The following is a 24,844-nucleotide window of genomic DNA, read 5'->3' as shown; positions in this document are numbered from 1 at the left end:
CAGCCTGGTGGATTCTTCCTGTTGTTTAGGGTTGTCCATAATATTCATCAAACCTCTCTGCCCATGTGGGAAGGCTGCCTCATTCAAATATCTGACAATAAGGATTTTTCTGATGAGATCATTATGATGACTCTATCTTCTTCCTCCCACCCTCCTACTCCCCTGTTTGGATTTCCTCTATTAGTGTTCCTTGTTCATGTGGTGAGAAGAGTGTGTTGGGAAATGACACAATGAATCAGCATGAAACTCTTTTACATAGCCAATGAATGATCACCCCTTTTCCAGCTAAGGTTGTTTAATGCTGCAGAAACTCATTCACTGCTTGTAGTATATCTTTGATAGCGTCCTCTGTCCCAGGAAGTTCAGAAATATGTATGACTATCTGCCTCACTGCCATTAAGGATGATGGTAGAAGACTCACTTATGTAATGATTCGTGGGAAACATTCTAGTAGGGTTTCTTTGATGCAAGGTAAACATCTGGACATAGCCTTGGGGTTTGACCTAAGCATGGGGTTCCTGTATGTTTTCTATTTTTATTTAATCTGCTATTAATGATAATTGGCATCTTTATTCATGACTGGAAGTTGACGTGACCCACCAGTATATAATGTATAACATTCAAGTTACATACACACTCTTGGAATGGATGCATTAAACAGCTGGTCTGCATTCCATCCTTTCCAGGCTGCTGCTGTGATGCACTGTAGTGTGTACTGTCAAATATTCTTTTTTGTATAGAGTACTATCTTGGACCATTGAACTATGGTTCATTAACATCTGCAAAATTACTTACCATTATGTAAATTGACATTGATTTTTTTGTTGTTGAAGGAGAAGGTTATTAATGGAACATGATTAGTGAAATTACAATGGAGAGTTAACTTAATGATATGGTTCATTATAAGTATTACTGTAGCAGCTATGTATTACTCAGTCAAAATTATTGGACAATATTTGAAACCCATAATAGATTAACATTGAATAGAAAATATGATAAGCATTGATAGCAATCGGACATCATTATGAATATTCCCTTCTCAGCCATCTGTACATTATAAATGTTTCGATTTTTTTTCTTTTCTCAAAGAAATACTCTATAAAATACAACCCCGGATATGTGCTTGCCAATCGTCTAGGAATTAGTGGATACCTTGTGTCAAGGTTTACTGGGAGTATCTTCGTAGGAAGAGGATCCAAGAGAAAGTAAGTTCCCACTGTCCATTAAATGCGAAATGGTAAACAAAAATATAGAATTGGAAAATATAAGACCAGGAAGTATGTTGGTGAAGGGTGCAGGGAGACCATAAATTCTGCAAATTATCAAAATCTGCTTCCTATTATATTTATGACAGAAGTAGTTTAACCAGAAATCCTTATACTTACCCAAAACTCATTAACATTGAACCAGTGGTGTGTAGAATTTTGGGTTCTCTATTTTATATAATAGGAGTATTAGCCTGAAAAAGAGATATCAAATCAAAATAGACAGCTGGAACATCAGCTCTTAGGTTACCAAAGAAACTAATTGGAGTGTTTCAGTATATAAAAGAGTTGTCGTCTAATGTCTAATTGATTGTGAGACTGAAACATGGTTGAAAGCAGAGAACTAGTTTGTAGGGAAGTCCTATGTGGGCTGACATAGATAGAGATGATTGTGTTCATTCTTATTCATCTGATAGAGACTTCTAGCCGCAGATTCCTTACCTTTGAATATCCCAGGCTTCGGTCTGGATCTGGAAGATTTTTTATGAGCAGTACCCCTGCATGCCGGTAGGTGATGTAGTTCGGCTCCACATGGTTCGGCATTGTCCATTCCGGAAGTGTTGTCCGCAGCATCTATATAGACGCAACCTAGGAGAGCTAATGTCCGATCTGTTCTTTCTGCGCTAGCCAGTGCTGATCTGAAGAAGAGCTACCCCTCTGTCACTGTTTGACTGAATATTTTCGACATTTTGTCAACTGTTTTTGATGTTTGTCCTCCTGGTGTGTAGCATGCCATCTAGAAAAGCAGGATTCAAGCCCTGCGGAGCCGGTTATCGGCAGATGTCGGTGATGGACCCTTATCTTGTCTGCCTGTGATGTGTGTAGCATGACCACAACCCAAAGTTGTGCTCAGATTGGCCCACCATGAATCTGAATGCCTTGCGGGAGCAGTCCCTCGAGCTCATGGTGGCCTGGCGTGCGACTCTACGTCACTCAAGGTCCTGGTCGAGAGGAAGGTCCCAGGAGTGGTAGCAGAGTCTGCAGCCATTGTCCTCACCCAACACCCTATGCCGAAGAGCTTGGTGGTCCAAGCCTCAGCATACCATGGCACATTTCCTACCCTTATCTTATTCTAGATCTATGGGCCCCTCAACTTCTTCCTCAAGAAGGAGAAATCCAAAATGCTCACGTCGGCTAAGGTCTTGTCTGCCCTGGACCCAGGATACTAGATGGTAGCTTGGACTTTCAGGACGCCTACTAACCCATTCCCATCCTGCCTGCCCACCGGTGCTATCTGCAGTTTACGGTAGGTCCATGAACATTTTCAGTTCACCGTGCTCCCTTTTGGCCTTACTAGTGCCCATCAGGCATTCACCAAGGTGATGGCGGTGGTTGCAGCTCATCTGCGGAGATCAGAGATTCCAGTCTTGTCAGATCTCGACGATTGGCTGTTGAAGGTGGGATCGCACTAAGCTGTCGTCTACAAACTACAGTGAATCGCTTTCGCTACCTGGAGTTCACTACTGTTCTGGACACAGTGCAGTTTCGGGCTTATCCTCCAGAGCGATAAGGCCAGGATATTCAGGCTACAATACCGGTGTCTCAGTCTCTATCCTGGATTTCAATGAGGCAGACCGGGAGTTTGTTGGGACTCCTGTCCTCCTGCATACTGTTGGTAACTCATGCCCAGTGGCATATGCGGGCTTTGCAGTGGGACTTCAAGTTTCAATGGGCACAGCATCAGGAGAACCTCTTCGACATGGTCCAGATCTTGGAGAGAACTGTGAAAGATCTGTAGTGGTAGCTAATAGACTGCGATTGGATCAGAGGCAGACCTCTCACCCTTCCCGAACCAGATCTCTCATTGGTGACCGATGTGTCACTCCTGGGATGGGGCCGCCATCTCGGAGAGGTGATCAGAGGACTCTGGTCTCTGACGGACTCCGGACGCCACATCAACCTGCTGGAGCTCCATGTAATCCGACTGGCATTGAAGGCCTTTCTATCATCCATCAAAGGAAGGATGGTACAAGTGTTCATGGACAACACCACCGCCATGTGGTACTCCAACAAACAGGGCGGGTGAGTCCTGTACCATAAGTTAAGATGCCCTGCGTCTCTTGACATGTTTGGAACCGCAGGGCATTTCCCCGGTGGTTCAGCACCTGGCGGGCTCTCTGAATACCAGAGCAGACTATCTCAGCTGTCTATGCCTAGCAGATCTCGAATGGTGTCTCAACTTGGAGGTGGCACAAGGTCTTTTTCAATAGTGGGGAGAGCCTTGGTTTGACCAGTTTGCCTCCATTGAGAACGTACAATGTCAGCAGTTTTGCGCACTGGAGTTTCCAAGGCAGCTCTCACTCGGAGACTCTTTTTGTCTCGAGTGGGTCTCATGCCTACTGTATGCCTTTCTGTGCACACCATTCCTGCCCAGAGTCCTTGGGGCTCCGGACTGGGCATGGAGAGTCTAGTATCCTCCAATCGGGCTGCCCCTTTGGGATGATCGTCTGTCTCAGAAGCAGAGGAGGATTCTCCACTCAAACTGTGTCCACCCTCCACCTTCTTGCATGGAGATTGAGCGGAGACAGTTGACAGCCTTCTACCTTCCTCCCGAAGTCTGTAATGTCCACTTGGCAGCTAGGAGTCCCTCCACCAAGATGGTATACACATGCCATTGAAGAAAATGTGTGTCATGGTGTGCAGGAAAATACATTGATCCCCTTTCTGAAGTCTTACTCTTAATTTTTTCCCTTGCACACCAGCGCTCTGCTCTGGGCACCTCTTCAGGTCTAGCTTTCTGAGCTTTCTGCCCTTTTACGGCTGCCTGACAAACCCTCATTGTTCAAGTCCCCTATTATACATAGGTTCTTAAAAGGTATTGTCTATCTCTTTTCTCCTTCACCATTTATTACGCTCAGTGGGACCGTAATCAAGTTTTGACTTTTTTAATGTGTGCTCCTTTTGAGCCACTTCATGATTGTCTCCTCAGGCTTCTGACAATCAAAACAGTCTTTCTTTTGGCGATTACATCTGCCTGCAGAGTGAGTGAGCTGTAGGCCTTATCAGAGCCGATCCTGGACATCTGCCAGTCAGCAATAAGGGCTTCCCTGCTCATGTTCACCAAACATTACAGTGTAGACAGTCAGGTCTGTAGGGATAGGCACCTGCAGGACTTCCTTGTTTGAAATTGATCGACAGACTCACCACCATGGATGGTATTGCTTGAGTATCTATTCAAAGGTAAGGAATCTGTCTCTAGAAGTCCTTTCAGATGAACAAGTGCCTTACCTTTGGTAACTCCTTATCTTATAGAGACTTCATCTAGCCTCGGACTCCTTATCGACCCATCCATCCTTCCAGAATGGATTTCTAGGGCTAGGGCTGATCCCGGTCAGGACCCTAGTTTTCCACACCTGTGGTCACTGTTCTTCATGGCTCTGTGCTTCTGGCGTGGAAAGTTGTGAAAAGAAAGTGACATCATCGTGCCTAGGTGGCGGCGCCTATATAGGTGCCACAGACGTATTGCTCAGGGGTACTGCTCACGAAAACTGTTCCGGATCCAGTCTGACTCCTGGGAAATTCAAAGGTAAGGAGTCTGCGGCTAGATATCATCTCTACCAGATAAGGCCCCACTCAACGGTTTGACCAGCCATTTCATCCTGCATCCAGATCAGAGCCTAGGTAGGTCATGTTCGAGGCATGTGGGCTGCTAAATTCATATCTTAGCATTAGATCGCCGCCTAGTGTTGGGCTCGGATGATTGCACATTGTTGTCCTGGAAGAGTCTTCGAAGTATCCTGAGATAGGTGGCTCCTCCCCTGGACTACAGTGCGCATGGGCATCGGCTCCATCCCCAGATTGTTTTTTTCCGCCATTGGGTTCGGATGTGGTTTCGACGTCTTACTGTCGGAACCAAGTAAAACTATCTTTTACCGGCCAAAAGGCCTCGTTTTTCTTGCGTCGGTATTGTCTGCGCTCGGTCTCGAGTCTTCCGTCTCTTGAAGCCGGAATAAGCGGAGTTTTCTTCGCTTTCTAAACTTTGAGGCCTTCTCATCGCGACACGACAGCAAGCCTTTACGGACATGGAGCGGAGCCCGTTCAAGTACTGCCCGCTCTGTGGGTCTAAGTACCCACACATCGATCTACACCCTGTGTGTAACAAGTGCCTTTCACCGGACCACGACGACGGCAAGTGCAAGGCCTGTGCACAGTTCCGCTCCAAGAAAACTCTCAAGCTTCGGCGCGCGGTGCGCTTGGAAGCTAGGCAAGCGGCCCCGGATCCGGAGAACATCTTCGGCGACCCGGAAGAAGAGGTCCAGGGTCACCTTCTACAAATCTCCCCCTCACGGTCGGAGGTCGAGGCGGATCCGGGAGACGACGACGGAGTCGCGGGTCAGGTCCTCGAATACGTCGAAGAGGTAGGAGACGACGATGAAATTTATGGGGCCGCGGCGGACAGCTCTGCGGACGAGCTCTGCCCCGAAAGTTTCGAGGACGACCGGGACACGGGATCGCCTGTCGGCCTTACCCTGGACCCGTTGCCGCAAGCCACAGCCCCGCCTTCGGGCCCGGCTTCGGACTCACTTGCTGGGCACGATGTTTCGAAACCGAAACTGAAACCGTCGGGGTCGTCAACACCTAAAATGGCCGACCCGAAATCGAAACTGAAACCAAAGGACTCGAGTGTTCCTAAAATGGCTGCCGTGCCTGTGAAGAAGTCGGTGCCCGTCACCCCGTCGGCTCCGTCGACCTCCGGTCCGCAGAAGCCGAGGAAGTCGGTCGATTCCGATGCTCCGAAATCGAAGCCGACGCCCGAGGAAAGGGCCCCCAAGAAAGATGGTCGGCTCGGATCAACGGCTCCGGCGCCGTCCAAGCCCGCCAAGGTCGGCTCCAAAGAGGCTACGCCCAAGAAGTCGGCGCCCCGGCCTCAAGATTCGGAGGACCCGAAGAAGGTTTCCGCGCCCAAACCGCACAAGGCCCGCGAGGACGTCGGATCCGAGGGACCGCTCAAAGCATCCTTGTCGGCGACGAAACCCACTGGCAGTGTACCGTCCCCCATTGCGGAGTCACTGCAGAGAATCAGGGAGAAGGCCCTTGCTCCATCGGCTCCGATGCCATCACCGCAGCCGCAAAAGGACGCTCCGGCTAAGCCTTCGGGGAAACTCCTTTTTCTCTTGCCACCTAAGGAGGCGCCGAAAGCGTTTTCGACGAAATCGGCTCCGAAGCAGGTTTCCTCACTGCCAGACCCTCTTCCACGTCGTGTACTCGACTCGGTGGACGATTCAGAGCATTTCATCGATGCTGCCACCGGCAAGCTGACCCTCTATAAACGGAAGATCACTTCGGAGCCGGTGGACCCCTACGTCATCCCGTTGAAGAAGAAGAGGGTGCCCCTTGACGCCTTAGGCCTCACGGAGCCGATTCAGCCTCCTCCTAGACGGAGCCCTACTCCCTCCCCAGAACACTCTGTGGGTGAGGAAGATGATGAGGATGAACAGTACAATTTCCCCATCGATGACCCTGATGTACAACCAGATTCATACGACGACTCTGGTGACCAAAACACCCAGGGTGCGGGCCAAGACCCGCAAACCTTTAATGCACGTGCATCCCCGACTGAGGACTCAGCAGGATTTCATGCACTAATTGAACGGGCGGCGGCCAATCATGATGTGGACATGCATGCCGACCCGGTTGAGGAAGACTTCCTTTTTGACACCTTTGCCATATCTGAGAGGACAGTAAAGACACTTCCTATGCTGAAAGGTGTTCTCAAACATGCTGGAGACATTTTTAAGGAGCCTACGAGGGCTAGAGTGGTCAACCCTCGCATTGAAAAGAAGTACAGGCCTGCTCCTGCGGACCCCGTCTACATCCGGGGACAGTTGCCACTGGACTCTCTTGTGGTTGCCAATGCCAGGAAACGTGCCAACTCCCAGACAACGGGTGAAGCTCCTCCCCCGGACAAGGAGTCCAAAGTGCTTGAGGCAGGAGGCAAAAGAGTGGCTGCACAGGCGGCAAACTTTTGGCGCATCGCAAATACACAGGCGCTCCTGGCGCGTTATGATAGGGCGCACTACGACACCCTAGAACAGGTTATACAACACCTGCCCCCACAGTTCCAAGAAGGCACCAAGATGCTTATTGAGGAAGGAAAGCTAATATCAAACGCAGCCATCAAGTGTGCACTTGACGCTGCGGACACAGCTGCTAGGGCTATCAACACTAGCGTTATGCTGAGAAGACAAGCCTGGCTCCGCATCTCAGGGTTCAAGCAGGATATTCAGACGACAATTCTGAATCAGCCAGTCAATCCTGATAGTCTGTTTGGTCCGGATGTTGACACCACCTTAGAGAAGATAAAGAAGGACACGGAAACTGCTAAATCTATGGGGGCCCTGCAGTCCCAACAGTTTCGTGGCGGCAATTTTCGTCGCTCAGGTGCACGTGGAGTCACCAGAGGACAGATGGGTCAACAATCCCAGTTCTCCAAAGGTGGGGCGCAAGCCTCGTTCACTAAGCAGAACAAGGGAGGTTATAGGAACAACAGCAACAGAGGTCGCGGCAGAGGAAACAACAGCTCCCGCACCTCTACTCCAAGCAAACAGTGACTCTCTGTCACTGCCCCCCGACCACCTAACACCTGTCGGGGGGAGACTGCAGCAGTTCCTGCCCGTCTGGAGAAACATCACCACAGACGGGTGGGTGCGACAATTAGTTCAGTATGGTTATTGCCTAGAGTTGAAATCCACTCCACCCAACATCCCACCAAGGCAAAGGCCTATGTCCGCAGAGCACTTGCACTTATTGCAGCAGGAAGTAGTGGCGATGCTGCAAAAAGGCGCAATCGAGCTCGTGCCGGTGGGGGAGGAAGGCACAGGGGTATATTCCCTGTACTTCCTTATTCCAAAGAAGGACGGTTCTCTCAGGCCCATTCTCGATCTACGTCCCCTCAACCTGTACATACTATCGGAACATTTCCACATGCTTACACTGCAGCAGATTCTTCCCTTGCTAAACCAGGGAGACTTCTTAGCAACCTTAGATCTCAAGGATGCTTATTTCCATATTCCACTACACCCGTCACACCGGAAATATCTCAGGTTCACTATTCAAGGCAGGCACTACCAGTTCAAAGTCCTACCCTTCGGAGTCACAACAGCCCCGAGGGTGTTCACCAAGTGTCTAGCGACAGTGGCGGCGCACCTCAGGAGGCAGAATATCCATGTCTACCCCTACCTAGACGACTGGCTCGTACAAGCCAAGTCGGAGCAACAGTGCGCCGCAGACATGTCGACTACAATTCGCCTGCTTCACGATCTGGGTTTCTCCCTGAACTACCCAAAATCGCATCTTCAGCCGGCACATGTCCGGCAGTTCCTGGGTGCTACGATCAACACCCTGACAGCCATGGCTCAGCCAAACCAAGTCAGAATCGACAGCATTCAGTCGCTGATCCAACGATTCAGACCACGACACTCCCTGCCAGCGAGAGTGTTCATGCAGTTGATAGGCATGATGGCCTCCTGCATCTTCATAGTCCCTCACGCACGGTTGCATATGCGCCCGCTCCAGGAGTGCTTAGCGAATCAGTGGACACAGGCTCGTGGGCAATTGACAGACCTAGTGTTGGTTACCAGTCGGGCATACGACTCTCTGCATTGGTGGACTCCACACAACCTTTGCAAGGGCCGACTGTTCCAAGAGCCTGTGCCGCAGATTATCCTGACAACGGACGCGTCTCTCCAGGGATGGGGAGCTCATGTGCTCACTTACACAGTGCAGGGACTATGGACGACGCAGCAACAGAAGATGCACATCAACTATCTGGAACTGATGGCAATCTTCATGGCGCTCAAGTCCTTCATTGTACATCTGAGCAACAAGGTCGTGCTAGTCCGGACGGACAACATGACCGCGATGTACTACATTCAAAAGCAGGGAGGCACCCACTCGCCACAGCTGTCTCATCTGGCTCAGAGCATGTGGAAGTGGGCCATTCAGAGGAACATCTTCCTCATGGCAGAACACCTCCCGGGCAAGGACAATCAGATGGCGGATCTGCTCAGCAGATACAGCCATCAGATGCACGAGTGGGAGATACACCCTTCTGTTCTCCACCCGTTCTTCCAACAGTGGGGTCATCCGGAGATAGACCTGTTCGCAACAAAGGAGAACGCAAAATGCCGACTCTTTGCCGCCAGGTTCCCTCACCCACAGTCGCAGGGGAATGCGATATGGATGAACTGGTCAGGCAAATTTGCATACGCTTTTCCGCCAGCCCCTCTAATACCGCTGGTCGCAAGAAAGCTAAGGCAGCACTCCATGACACTCGTCCTGGTTGCTCCAACGTGGGCGCGCCAGGCTTGGTACACCACGTTCCTCGAACTCTCGGTGGTGCCGCATCAAAGACTGCGCCTCACACCCAGTCTTTTGACGCAGAACCATGGAGACATTCAGCATCCAGATCCACGACAGCTCAACCTGGCGATCTGGCTCCTGAAGTCCTAGAGTTTGGATACCTTAACCTACCTCCAGAATGCATGAGTATCATCAAGGAGGCGAGGAAACCTACTACTAGAGCATGCTATGCTGCTAAGTGGAAGCGTTTTGTCATCTACTGTACGTCCAATGACATCAACCCGCTAGATGCATCTATTCCCAACATCATCTGTTATCTGTTACATCTCTACAAGTGCAATCTGGCGTACACTTCCATTAGGATACATCTCTCAGCCATAGCGGCTTATCTTCAGAACAGGCAGCACCTCTCTGTCTTCAGGGTGCCCGCCATTAAAGCCTTCCTTGAAGGTCTGAAGAGAGTCATTCCCCCAAGAACTCCACCAGCTCCGGTGTGGAACCTCAACGTCGTTCTCACCAGACTGATGGGGCCACCATTTGAGCCACTGCACTCGTGTGAGCTCCAATTCCTTACGTGGAAAGTGGCCTTTCTGATAGCTATTACGTCTCTGAGGCGTGTCAGTGAGCTGCAAGCGCTCACCATACAAGAGCCGTTCATTCAAATTCACCCAAATAGGGTGGTGCTACGCACTAACCCTAAATTCCTTCCTAAGGTGGTGTCGCAGTTTCATCTTAATCAAACTATTGACTTGCCAGCATTCTTTCAAAACCCGCAAACGGTGGCGGAAAGAATGCTCCATACCTTAGATGTACGGAGGGCGTTGATGTACTACATAGACAGAACACAACCCTTTAGAAAGACGAAACAACTCTTTGTTGCCTTCGCACCACAACACAAAGGCAACCCAATTTCCAAAGCAGGGATAGCCAGGTGGATTGTTAAGTGCATCCAGATATGTTATCAAAAAGCCAAGCGCACTTTAACAATACCCCCCAGAGCGCACTCCACACGCAAACTGGGGGCATCCATGGCTTTCCTAGGGAACATTCCTTTAGAGGATATTTGCAGAGCAGCCACGTGGGTCACACCACATACCTTCACAAAACACTACTGTGTTGATGTGCATTCCAAGCAGCAAGCAGCTGTAGGACAGGCTGTTCTAAAGACACTTTTTCAGGTTTCTGCAGCTGGCACGGGCAACCGCCGCTGATGGAGGGACTGCTATGTATTCTATGCTAAGATATGAATTTAGCAGCCCACATGCCTCGAACTGAATATGCTACTTACCAGTATGCATCTGTTCTTGGCATGTAGGGCTGCTAACATTCATATCGCCCGCCCTCCTCCCCGGTGCCTGTCGCAGCTGCAGATATACTATTGTATTTATTCATTAGCATGGACATCCTTTACACTTTCACTCCATCTCCTGCCACAATGGCGAAAAACAATCTGGGGATGGAGCCGATGCCCATGCGCACTGTAGTCCAGGGGAGGAGCCACCTATCTCAGGATACTTCGAAGACTCTTCCAGGACAACAATGTGCAATCATCCGAGCCCAACACTAGGCGGCGATCTAATGCTAAGATATGAATGTTAGCAGCCCTACATGCCAAGAACAGATGCATACTGGTAAGTAGCATATTCAATATATATATATATATATATATATATATATATATATATATATATATATATATCTATATATATATATATATATATATCTCCATCCATCCATCTTGAAGGAAACCACACGAGGATAACTTGAAAGCTCACTTTAATGGTAGGTAACCTGCCAGCAGGAACCATCCTGGAAGCAATGTTCAAATAAAATCGCCAGACGCGTTTCGAGGTTGACCCTCTCTTCAGTGGCGTTGTTGCATACTAACGGTGAAGGCGCAGTTTGTAATTGCATCACCTGCTACGATGGGCGTGGCCTCACACCGAGGCTTTCTGGGTGATGTAGTGTTTTTTCAATCCCCAGTGGGCGCGCCTCCAGAGTTTCTCACTCGCAACCATCTCTTGTGCTAAAGTCCAGAGCGGGACCTGCCCCGCTTTGTGGTTGCATACCGGAGCTTGAACTGGCTCCCCCCCTGTGTAAGGTCACCAATTCTCCTCGTCCAAATGGAACAGCACTCCGTGGCACTGTCGAAGACCCGCAGCAGCGGTGGGCTTGCCTTCGCGACCGAGCAGGCCGCTGTAAATCCATCCAAACAGGCACCCAAGTTGAAGGAAACCACACGAGGATAACTTGAAAGCTCACTTTAATGGTAGGTAACCTGCCAGCAGGAACCATCCTGGAAGCAATGTTCAAATAAAATCGCCAGACGCGTTTCGAGGTTGACCCTCTCTTCAGTGGCGTTGTTGCATACTAACGGTGAAGGCGCAGTTTGTACTGGCGATTTTATTTGAACATTGCTTCCAGGATGGTTCCTGCTGGCAGGTTACCTACCATTAAAGTGAGCTTTCAAGTTATCCTCGTGTGGTTTCCTTCAACTTGGGTGCCTGTTTGGATGGATATATATATATATATATATATATATATATACTTTATTTATTTATTTGAGTTTTATATAGCGTTGGCAAGACCCATGGGTATCAGAGCCCTTTACAATATTTACACAGACAATTAAAAAAAAAGACCGCCATAAGTAAAGGTACATAACAGAGTTGAGAGTTACTAGATTGTAGGCTGCTGAAAAGTGCTATGATATACTGTCCAGAGGGTTATGGTGCTGAGCTAGGAGGAGATCCTTTAGTTTTCTCTTAAAGGTCATGAAGGAGGGGTTGGTTCTGAGATGTGCTGGTAGGGAGTTTTAGATTTTGGGGGCATTGTCCAAGAAGGAGCGAGCCAGGGCTTTTTGTTTGTTTCTGTGGTGGTATGAGAAGTAGGTTGTTGGTGCTTCTCAGGTTTCTTGCCTGACTTGGTGAGTTTGGCTGCCAGGTATGTTGGTTTACCAGTGTGTAGGACTTTGTGGGTGAGACAAGCAGTTTTGAAGTGGCAACTGGCTTCAATTGGGAGCCACTTAAGATCTTTCAAGGAGGGGGAGATGTGATTGTACCTTTTAGCTCCGGTGACCATCCTTGCTGCTGCATTCAGAGTTGTTCTCAGAGGGGGCTAAGTGGGATTTTGCTGTGCTTGTGAGGGTGGCATTCCTGTAGTCAAGTCTGGACAGAACCAAGGCTTGTGTTGCGGTTTTGAGATCATTTGGATGGAAGGAGGACTTGATTTTGTTAAGTAGTTTTAATTTGTCGAAGGCACTCCTTGCAGTAGTCTTTGTGTGAGCTCATGTTCAGGTTTGGGTCCAGTATGATTCCCAGTGATTTGGCGTAACCATCCAGGGATAGCTTGCAAATGAGAGAGTTCATAAGCTTTATCCACACTCGGACCATTGGGGGGGCGGATATCATATCAGGATAGGGGAGATATGTCCGTCATTTGAGAGGAGAAGAATTTCTGTCTTTTCTTGGTTGAGTTTTAAGTGGTTGTGTGTTATCCAGTTTTGGATTTTTGTTAAGAGTATAATTTAGACAGCGTATGTCCTCTGGAGAGGACATCTCCAGATAGAGCTGGATGTCGTCCTCATAGAGGTGAAGGGCGATGTTTGCTTGCTTGTTTATGGTAGTGAGGGGCTACATGTAGTTATTTAAGAGAGTAGGTTAGAGGACTGAACCCTGAGGAACACCTCTGGTTATAGTAGAGGTATTTGAAGTCCGCAGATAGGTCTAGGAGGATGAGCAGGCAGCATCAGACGGTATCCATACATTTGTGGATGTCATCTGCTACATTTAGTCTAGCTGTTTCTGTGCTGCAGCCCTAGCTGAAGCCTGATTGGTGAGAATCCAGGAGATTGTAAGTGTCGATGTGCTGGTTGAGTTGGAGTAGGACACATTTCTTGAGGTTTTAGCCAGAAAGGGAAGGTTGGATTTGGACCTGAAGTTGTTGAGGTTCTCCGGATCTGAACCTGGATATTTTAGTAGTTGAGTGACTTGGCTGAATTTTAGGCAGTCTGGCATAACCCCCAGTACTGAGGGAGCTGTTTATTATCATCGTCCAGAGGGCGATAATGACATGATTAAGAGTTCGAGGCATGTGGGCTGCTAAATTCATATCTTATGCATAGATCGCCGCCTAGTGTTGGGTCCGGATGATTGCACATTGTTGTCCTGGAAGAGTCTTCGAAGTATCACGAGATAGGTGGCTCCTCCCCTGGACTACAGTGCGCATGGGCATCGACTCCATCCCCAGATTGTTTTTTTCCGCCATTGGGTTCGGATGTGGTTTCGACGTCTCCGTGTCGGAACCGAAAACAACTTTGTTCTTAAGGCCAAAAGGCCTTCGTTACCTGCGTCGGTATTGTTTGCGTACGGTCTCGAGCGTCGTCCGACTCTCTGAGCCGGAAATCTACGGAGTCAAGTAACTCTTCGATCGAGGCCCTCTCGTCGCAGCAAGACCCGACTAACTTAACATGGAGCGGAGCCCGTTCAAGTTCTGCCCCGTCTGTGGATCCAAATATCCACATATCAATGTGCATCCGGTCTGTAATAAATGCCTATCACCAGACCACAACGAAGAAAACTGCATGGCCTGTTCTAAGTTCAAGTCCAAGAAGACGCTCAAGCATCGGCGCGCGGCGCGCCTCGAGGCCCAGCGAGCGGCGCCGGCACCCGACGACATATTCGACGACCCCGCGGAAGAAGGCGGTAGCCATCATCTCCAGATTTCACCACCGTCGACTGAGGTCCAGGCCGATCCCGAGGAACATGTCGAAGGACCGGGCCAAGACCTTGAATACGTCGAGGAGGTAGGGGACGACGAAGAAGTTTATGGGGCCGCGGAAGATAGCTCAGAGGAAGAGCTATGCCCCGAAATCTACATTATTCAGGCTCAGGTCACGGGATCGCCACTCGGCCTTACCCACGACCCTGCACCGCTATCGCCGGCCCCGCCTTCTGGCCCGGCCACGGACACTCAAGCGGAGCCGCCATCTCAGATATCGAAACCGAAACCAAAACCTTCGGATCCGACGGCACCAAAGATGGCCGACGTCCAGCCAAAATCGAAACCGAAACCTTCGGAATCGACAAAACCTAAAATGGCCGACGTTCAACAAAAAGTAACGAAGCCTGCTCCTTCATCGACTCCGTCGCCCTCAGGCCCACCGAAGTCGAAGAAGGCTGTCGAGTCGACAGCGTCGCAAAAGGTGCAGAAGGAACCATCCTCTAAGAAGGCCGTCCATCACGTGTCAAGCACAGTTGTTCCGGCACGGACATCTAAGTCTGTTGACACGCCTTCGGACGCTCCTACGGCGCCATCAAGTAAACGTTCAGTCGAATCAAAGTCGACTAAAAGCCACGACCCGAAGGCCGCAGGCACTACGGCAGCAACGGCGTTGGCGCCAAAGCCTCCAACGGAGCCGCGACACGTTGCAGCCGAAGATTCGTCGAGGCAAATCTCAACCACACCGAGGGATTCCGACGCCACCGAACATCGGCCGTCGGTTACCAAACCCTCTGCCTCCTTCACAAAGCAGGTGACCGACTCCCTCAAACGTATTCGGGAGAAGACTTTGTCGTCAACGGCATCGCCTCCAAAGACCTCGACCAAGCTTCTCTACACTCTGCCACCTAGGGTGGCACCGAAAGCATTTGCACCGAGATCGGTGCCGAAAATCGCTAACACGTCGGATCCTTCGACGCAAAAGGGACGCTCGGATCAACATCAAGCCTCAGAAGACCATTCTGAGCATTACATCAATGCCCAAACAGGGAAATTGACCCTCTACAAGAGAAAAATCACTTCCCAACCGCTGGAATCCTATGTTATTCCACTAAAGAAGAAGAGGCCGGCACAGGACATTCCTGCCCTTGTTGAACCTATTCTGCCACCACCAAGAAGAAGTCCATCTCCTTCACCCAACCAATCAGGAGGAGAGGATGATGAACAAGATGACCAATACAATTTCCCAGTTGACAATGACCCTGATGTTCTGCAGGACTCATATGACGACACTGGGGACCAAGGTGGACATCAGGTGGTACAAGATCCACAAGGTTTTGGGACACGTACATCTCTAACGGAGGATTCTGCAGCCTTTAATGCTTTAATAGAACGGGCAGCAGCAAATCATGATGTGGACATGCATGCTGACCCGGTGGAGGAAGATTTTTTGTTCGACACTTTCTCTGTCTCAGAAAGAACAGTTAAAATACTTCCTATGCTCAAAGGTGTCCTTAAACATGCCCCAGAGATCTTTAAGGAACCTACCAGGGCAAGAGTGGTGAACCCACGTATCGAGAAAAAATACAGGCCAGCACCTGGAGATCCTGCATATATTCGGGGACAGTTGCCTCTGGACTCGTTGGTGGTCGCCAATGCCCGCAAGAGGGCACACTCCCAAACGACGGGTGAAGCTCCTCCCCCAGACAAGGAGTCGAAAGTGCTTGAGGCATCCGGCAAAAGGGTGGCTGCGCAAGCTGCCAATGTATGGCGTATAGCAAACACACAGGCACTATTGGCACGATACGATAGGGCGCATTACGACACCCTAGAACAGCTCCTTCAACACCTACCTGATGAGTTTAAGGAAGCAGCCGAAATGCTCATACAAGAGGGAAAGCTTAACTCAAACGCTGCAATAAAGTGTGCACTTGATGTGGCAGATACAGCGGCTAGGGGAATTAACACTAGCGTCATGTTAAGGCGACAAGCTTGGCTTCGCATATCTGGATTTAAGCCTGACATTCAAACTACAATCCTCAACCAGCCCGTCAATCCTGACAGACTGTTTGGTCCAGATGTAGACACCACCCTTGAAAAGATTAAAAAGGACAACGAGACTGCTAAGTCCATGGGGGCGCTTCAGTCACAACAATTCAGGGGAAGCACTTTTCGTCGCTCAGGAGCACGTGGTGTTACCAGAGGACACTTGGGTCAACAAACACAATTCACAAAGGGTGGTGCACAAGCCTCGTACCCCAAGCAGGGTAGAGGGGGTTACAGAGGTAACAGTGCCAAGGGCAGAGGCAGAGGGAACAACAACTCCCGTTCCTCTGCCGCCAACAAACAGTGACTCTCTGTCACTGCCCCCCGACCATACAACACCTGTCGGGGGGAGACTCCAGCAGTTCCTGCCAGTCTGGACGTCCATCACCACAGACAGGTGGGTGAGAAAACTTATCCAGTACGGTTACTGTTTGGAGTTAACATCCACTCCTCCCAACATTCCCCCAAGACACCGTCCTATGTCGGCAGAGCACTTGCACTTATTGCAGCAGGAAGTACTGGTGATGCTGCAAAAAGGCGCAATCGAGCTCGTACCAGTGGAAGAGGAAGGCACAGGGGTCTGTTCCCTGTACTTCCTCATCCCAAAAAAGGACGGATCCCTCAGACCTATTCTGGATCTACGCCCCCTCAACATGTACATACTGTCAGAACACTTTCACATGCTAACACTGCAACAAATTCTTCCCCTGCTCAATCAAGGGGACTTCCTAGCAACCTTGGACCTCAAGGATGCTTATTTCCACATCCCACTCCACCCATCCCACAGAAAATACCTCAGGTTCACCATTCAAAACAGGCACTATCAGTTCAAAGTCCTACCCTTCGGGGTGACTACTGCCCCCAGAGTGTTTACAAAGTGTCTGGCGACAGTGGCGGCTCACCTCAGGAGACAGAACATACATGTCTACCCGTACCTAGACGACTGCTTGTTCAAGCAAAGTCGGAACAACAGTGCGCCGCAGACATGTCCCACACTATTCAACTCCTTCACAGCCTGGGGTTCTCGCTAAACTACCCAAAGTCGCACCTTCAACCAAACCATGTGCGGCAGTATCTGGGCGCAACAATAAACACCCTGACTGCTGTGGCTCAGCCAAACCCAGTCAGAATCAACAGCATTCAGTCGCTGATCCAAAAGTTCAGACCGCAACACTCCCTGCCAGCGAGAGTGTTCATGCAGTTGATAGGCATGATGGCCTCCTGCATCTTCATAGTCCCGCACGCGAGGTTGCGCATGCGCCCGCTCCAAGAATGCTTGGCAAATCAGTGGACAAAGGCTCGGGGACAACTGACAGACCTAGTGTTGGTGACCGGTCGGGCATTCAACTCTCTGCATTGGTGGAATCCACACAACCTTTGCAAGGGACGACCGTTCCAAGAGCCAGTGTCACAGATAATCCTAACAACGGACGCATCTCTCCAAGGGTGGGGAGCTCATGTGCTCCACTACACTGTGCAGGGACTGTGGTCCACCCAGCAGCAGAAGTTGCACATCAACTACCTGGAATTGATGGCAATCTTCATGGCGATAAAGTCCTTCAAAGTACATTTGTGCAACAAAGTCGTGTTGATCCGGACGGACAACATGACAGCCATGTACTACATCCAAAAGTAGGGAGGTACTCACTCACCACAGCTGTCTCATCTGGCTCAGAGCATGTGGAAGTGGGCCATTCAGAGGAACATTTTCCTCATGGCTGAACACCTCCCAGGAAAGGACAATCAGATGGCGGATCTGCTCAGCAGATACAGCCATCAAATGCACGAGTGGGCGATACATCCATCAGTACTCCACCCGTACTTCCAGCAGTGGGGTCATCCAGAGATAGACCTGTTTGCCACAAGGGAAAACGCAAAATGCCAAAGCTTTGCAGCCAGGTTCCCTCACCCGGAATCGCAAGGGAATGCGATATGGATGAACTGGTCAGGCAAATTTGCGTACGCTTTTCCCCCAGCGCCTCTCATTCCGCTGGTGGCAAGAAAGCTAAAGCAACACTCGATGACTCTCATCCTGGTTGCTCCAACATGGGCACGCCAACCATGGTACACCACGTTTCTAGAACTTTCCGTGGTACCGCATCAAAGGCTGCATCTCACATCCAGGCTCTTGACGCAGAACCATGGCGACATTCAGCATCCAGATCCGTAACAGCTCAATCTGGCGATCTGGCTCCTGAAGTCTTAGAATTTGGCTACCTCAACCTGCCTCCAGAATGCATGGACATCATCCGGGAGGCAAGGAAGCCCACGACCAGAGCTTGCTATGCAGCAAAATGGAAGCGGTTTGTCATTTACTGTACAGACAACAATATCAACCCGCTAGATGCATCCATTCCTAACATCATCTGCTATTTGTTACATCTTTACAAATGCAATCTAGCGTACGCTTCCATTCGGATACATTTATCCGCCATAGCGGCTTATCTCCAGAATAGGCAACACCTCTCTGTTTTCAGGGTGCCTGCCATTAAAGCCTTCCTAGAAGGACTGAAGCGAGTCATTCCTCCAAGAACACCACCGGCTCCAGTGTGGAACCTCAATGTGGTCCTCACTAGGCTGATGGGCCCACCTTTTGAGCCACTGCACTCCTGCGAAATTCAGTTTCTCACATGGAAAGTGGCTTTTCTCATTGCTATCACATCTCTCAGACGTGTTAGTGAGCTGCAGGCGCTCACAATCCAGGAGCCATTTATCCAAATACATTCCAACAGGGTAGTGCTCCGCACTAACCCCAAATTCCTTCCTAAGGTGGTGTCACAGTTTCATATCAACCAAACTATTGACCTGCCTGCATTCTTCCAAAACCCACAAACAGTAGCAGAAAGAATGCTTCATACATTAGACGTTAGGAGGGCGCTAATGTACTACATTGACAGAACACAACACTTTAGAAAGACACAACAACTTTTTGTTGCCTTCTCAGCACAGCACAAAGGCAACCCCATTTCCAAAGCAGGAATAGCCAGATGGATTGTTAAGTGCATTCAAATCTGTTATCAAAAGGCTAAACGTACTTTAACAATACCCCCAAGGGCGCACTCCACACGCAAATTGGGGGCCTCCATGGCTTTCCTGGGGAACATTCCCTTGGAAGACATTTGTAGAGAAGCCACATGGTCTACACCACACACATTTACCAAACATTACTGTGTAGATGTGCATTCAAAACAGCAAGCAGCTGTAGGACAGGCTGTTCTCAAGACACTTTTTCAAGCTTCTGCAGCTGGCACGGGCAACCGCCCTTAATGGAGGGACTGCTGTGTATTCTATGCATAAGATATGAATTTAGCAGCCCACATGCCTCGAACTGAATATGCTACTTACCAGTATGCATCTGTTCTTGGCATGTAGGGCTGCTAACATTCATATCGCCCGCCCTCCTCCCCGGTGCCCGAAGCGGCTGCAGATACTCTCTATGCATTCATCATTTGCATGGACATCCTTTACACTATTTCACTCCATCTCTGCCACAATGGCTAAAAACAATCTGGGGATGGAGTCGATGCCCATGCGCACTGTAGTCCAGGGGAGGAGCCACCTATCTCGTGATACTTCGAAGACTCTTCCAGGACAACAATGTGCAATCATCCGGACCCAACACTAGGCGGCGATCTATGCATAAGATATGAATGTTAGCAGCCCTACATGCCAAGAACAGATGCATACTGGTAAGTAGCATATTCATTTGCCACGGAGGCCAGGAGGAGGTCTGCACAGTAGGAGGAAGGCTTAGAATTTGCAATTAGTTTATAGATGTCTGTCTCCGTGAGTGGGTTGAATACTTTCCAGCAATTGGGGTTAGAGTGGGATTCTTGGATTAGGTTGCCCTCATTTGTCCCAGGAGGGGAGATCTCTACTTGGGAGTCGGAGGAAATCAAGTTAGGGTTTCCTTCAACTGTGGTGTGGAGGGTGATTTCAGTAGATGCTTCAGTGTGGCATTCTAGAGAGGACTTGATCATCGTGATTTTCTCATCAAAGAATTTAGCAAATTTATCACAGCGTTCTTGGAGCACTAACGGGCTTTATAGGGTGGTTTGGAAGTCTGGTTTTTTGATGATGTTAAAAGTGTTTTTCAAGCGATTTAGTGTATTCTCTAGAGTGCTGTGGAAAAAGGCTGCTTTTTCTTTCATGATGTCGTTTTTATATGTTCTGCGTTCTGCTCTGACTTGGTGAAGGTGAGTTAAGGATGGGTTTGCTTGTCAGAGTCTTTCTGCAGTTCTGAGTTGCCTTCTTTCTGTATTGAGGTCTTTGTTAAACCAGGACCTCGATGGGGTGTCTCTAATCCTTTTTAGTTTCAGAGGGGCTACTTGGTCTAGGACGGCTTACATTGTAGAGTTAAAGTGGGTTGTGAGTTCATTTGTTGAGAGGTTAATTGTCTTTGGGGAAGTCTATAGACCATTCTTTCTTCCATATCAGCTAGGGGAATCTGACTTACGTTTCTGGTCCACGGGAGAGTTTTCTTAGTATAGATGGTGTGTGGCTCTTCCTGGTTTAAGTGGAACAGAATAATGTGGTGGTCCTACTAGTCTACTGGGAGTATGTTATTAATGGTTATCACCTTCTCCTGGGCTAAAATAGCTTTAGAGGTGAGCCTCTGTTATGGGTTTGACCTTTACAGTGTTGGGTAAGGTTGTTGTCAAGTAAGAGTTTGTTTAAGGATTGGATTAGTGTGTTTCTTGTCATTCCAGGGGAGGTTGAAGTCACCTAGGCTTATGGTATTGAGTGAGCAGTGAGTTACCAGATCTGATAGGTGTTCATGGAAGGGGCAAGTGTTACCAGGAGGGTGGTAGAGGAGGTGGCACTTTGTTTATTGTTCTTCATCAGTATAGTAGTGCTGAGATATTCAAAGTGCTACATGTGGAGGTGACAGTTCCATCATCGTAATGGTATTTTTGTGGATAATGGCTAGGCCACCTCCTTGTTGATCCTTTCTGGATGATTGAGAATCCAGGAGGTACTAGTAGGTCGAGGATCCGGTAGGACGGTTCATTAAGCCAAGTTTCTGTCTTGAATGCAATATCAATGTCATGGTTAAGGATGGCTTCAGCCAGTTCAGTTGCATGTTTGGAAGCAGATCTACAGTTAATGAGCAAGCAGTTGATATTTCTAGAGTTGTTGTGCTTCTGTGAAGGGGGTACCCTGGGGATATCAGATGTGTGCTGGAGGTCTGGCCGTTTTTCTGGGTAGTACGAAGTTTCTCCCAATACCAGTGATCACCTGGATCTTGGAGGTAGGTTCTTTTTTCCTGGTTGGCGTCATGTTCTACGTTTTGGCCAGCTCTATCGCCTCATTGTGTGACATCCTAGGATTTGATCAAATCCGTCTGTGAGCTCGGTTTTTGAGAGGAGTAGTAGTCCAGCTATTTAGCATTGTTTTTGATTGCGTTAGGGTAGGTCCGGCATTGCAGGAGGCGGAGAGGAGTGAGCAGTGAGCATAGTTGGGGGAAGTTTTGATGTTCAATAGGATTTTGTTAATAGCTTGTATTACTTTATTTTGAGTTGACTTTCCTTAAGATTTAGTCTTTCATTTAGGTCTGGCTCAGGTTTTTGGTTAGAGAAGGTTGGCGTGGAGGTGTTAAGCTGTGAGTTGTTCGGTGTGCGGTGTTCACGATACTCGGGGAGCAGGACCAAGAGTTGATGACAGGCTATGTGTGAGTAACTTCCTTGCTAGGATCTGTTTCCGGTAGCATGTTCTGTGGACATAGTACTGAATCAGTCACCGGCTTGTTGAGGGGAGAGGATACGCTGTGCCTCTCTTGTGTGGGTGCTGTTTAGTCAGCTTCTCTAACGGTATGGAGGAATGGGAGGTGGGTGGTTGGTTTAGGGGCGGGCTAGCGAGAGAATAGCTGGGTTGAATGAATAGACTGACATTGGTGTTCGGATCAGTTCTGATGGTTCTAGCTGGGAGGTCAGCATTTTGGGTGTGAGGGTTTCGGGAGTGGGTTGTTGGTGTCTAGCTCAGTGTAAGAAGGGGCATGCTGGGAAACTGGTGGTGGTGAGGGTAGAGTTGTGAACAGGGGAGACTACTTAAGTTTAAAACATGATTAATTTAGTTTGCCATCATATTAAGCAGGAATATCACTATAGTCTGGGAAAATACCAACTGTCATCCTAAATAAATTGTTTGTTGAGGTATAAAACATTAAACTTTAGAGTAACAAGCTGTGGTGACATTTTGGCGGACCTTTTATGAGTTTTCCTCCATATTCTTCAGTGCATTGTCTGAGATGTCTTGTTTTTAATTTTTATTTAGAACCACTACATTATATTATGTTAAAATGTGGAGCATATATACAAATATTGGCAAATGAAAAAATGTCATGCCATGATACTTTTAGAAACAAATGCACGAAAATATTACTTTTTTCCTATGGATGCTTCTATCCACAGATTTCTCACCTTTAAAACATCTTGAGGTGCCAAGGCGCCAGGCTGGATCCACAAGATAATAACAGCAATGCTCTTGCCTTCCTGTAGGCGGCTGTGTGCAGCTCTTTGTTGACCTCATTCCTCCCGAAGTGATGATGGAATTGTATATAAGCACCACACATGAGCTTTGACCTCAGTTCTTTGCCACGCCTTTTCATGTGGATCTAGTTCCCAACTTTTTTTGTTGTTGTTAGTTGACAACTTTTTTTCTTCAGAATTCCTGGTTTCCGGTGTGCGTTGTGTTTCCTTATGAATCCATAGGCTCTCCAGGAACACATAGCCAAGCTGTACATCGGCAAACTCCCCCAAAAAGTTATAGAAGTCCTGCACAAGTCGAGGGCGCGGATCCGTTCCCACTCTTGAGGCTATTCCTGTGATAGGTCACGAGGACCTTGAGGTACCTCCCAGTCTCATTTTCTGTCTCTCAAAAAGGAGCCGTTCCGCAGCTATCGAGGCACCCCATATTGCTTGGGCCGTCCTCAACAGTGCATCAGATTGAGGCTTTTTAAGAGGCCATGTTGCTGATCTTTGGCACCCATCCAGCTCCCTCTGGCGCGCCTTCGATCTCAAGATTGGCAAAAGTCTCCAACCAGTTCATCGCCAGTGTGTCCGCCTTTGGCAAGGTTTCTACCTACTGAGCCGCCTCTGATTCGCCAGAGTCGACTTCCAAGCTGGCACCGAAATCTACTCCATTTCCTGCGACATTGACATCAGCCCGTACGCCTCTAGAAAACCTGGTTCCAATAATTCTATCTGACTCAGAGCCACATCATCTCATCCCTGTCTAAGGTCAGGTTCTGACATCTTTCAAACACACCCAGCCCCAGTTAAATCAGAGTCGGAGTGACCCATGCCTTTGATTCTGAGCCACACCCATGAACTTCACCAACTTTTTGGTCCACACTTCGATCAGAGCTAACCATCTTTCAGTTAAGGAGATTATTTTCCTCAACACTATGATAACACTGTATTTATGGACTTGCAGAGGCCTGTAGGTTGGCCACTTCGCCAGACACTGGGCTGTGTTCTTCCTCTGGACCTTCAACAGAAGAAGATTCTTCTAAGCTCTTACTTCCATTTAATGAAGCTCTGACCAACACCTTAATTGGCATCTGGACTAAGATCTTTTCTGCCCACCTGTGAACATGCAGTTTGACAGAAGACACAGGACAGAGCCAGGTTACCCTGGTTTTTTGAGATGGCACCCTATGCCAGAAAGTTTGGTGGTTCAAGCTTCCACCGGTAGGATGATCCCCATTTCTTTTCTCATGACTCCTTCTAACAGAGTCCAAATGAACGGAGGCATTTAGGAAACTGATGTTTTCCTTAGTTAAACTAGACTTATAGTCAGTCAATGGCAGCTCCTTGCTGGGGAGATCTACCCATGCTATATGGGACATGTCTGGTGAGATCTTGCCGGCAGCTTGTGAGAAATTTCGGCCCTACCTGATTCAGGACATCCAGAATGGGCAGGGTTCTGCAAATTACATCATCCGATCTGGGTTTGACACTACCTAGGCAGAGGAGTTGTCAATAGTATAGTGATATGGTGGAATGCTTTGATATGATCCACAGGCTTCTCAGGAGATGTGCAAGCCTCTTTAATCAACCTGTTGTTTCATGTGTATAGCCAGTTTGGCGACAAGGCCGATTGGATTTTGAAACGCTTTCAAGAAAGCCAAGCCACAGTGTGTTCCTTAGGCTTTTTCATCACTGCGGAACAGTACTCTCAGCAGTTTTGCTCCTTTCATGGCTACTCCAGAGCATTGGCATATTGGGACCGCCAAGGCGCACCACCACTGCAACAGGCACACCAGCCCTTTTGAGATTGGGGGCGGGGATCAAGCAGATACACATCCTAGTCACCTGCCCCTGCAGCAATAGCCTTTAAGCCTCTTTAGTTTGCCCTTAGAAGCACACAACCAGCCTGTGGGAGTCCAGATCAGGTATTTTCTCCACAGGTGGCAAAGGATAACATCGGACAAGTGGGTCTTGTAGCTCATTCAGTGGTTCTATGCCCTGACATTGCTTTTAGACTAACCACCCATCTCCCCACGTTCAAGC

At 48.8% G+C, this 24,844-nt stretch overlaps 1 protein-coding gene across 2 annotated transcripts in view; it reads left to right on the top strand.

Moving 5' to 3' along the window:
* XRN1 (5'-3' exoribonuclease 1) overlaps positions 1 to 24,844 on the top strand; it is a 1,049,234-nt gene that overhangs the window by 397,219 nt on the left and 627,171 nt on the right. For both annotated transcript variants that reach the window (XM_078666417.1, XM_078666416.1), the window contains exon 24: positions 1,090 to 1,205. In XM_078666417.1, the coding sequence (XP_078522543.1) occupies positions 1,090 to 1,205 (116 nt within the window). The remainder of the gene's footprint in view (positions 1 to 1,089; positions 1,206 to 24,844) is intronic.

This window comes from Lissotriton helveticus, chromosome 11 (assembly GCF_964261635.1).
Source record: "Lissotriton helveticus chromosome 11, aLisHel1.1, whole genome shotgun sequence".
NCBI classification, from domain to species: Eukaryota; Metazoa; Chordata; class Amphibia; order Caudata; family Salamandridae; genus Lissotriton; species Lissotriton helveticus.
Note: the sequence above shows the minus strand (reverse complement) of the source record. Positions and strands in the feature narration are given on the sequence as shown.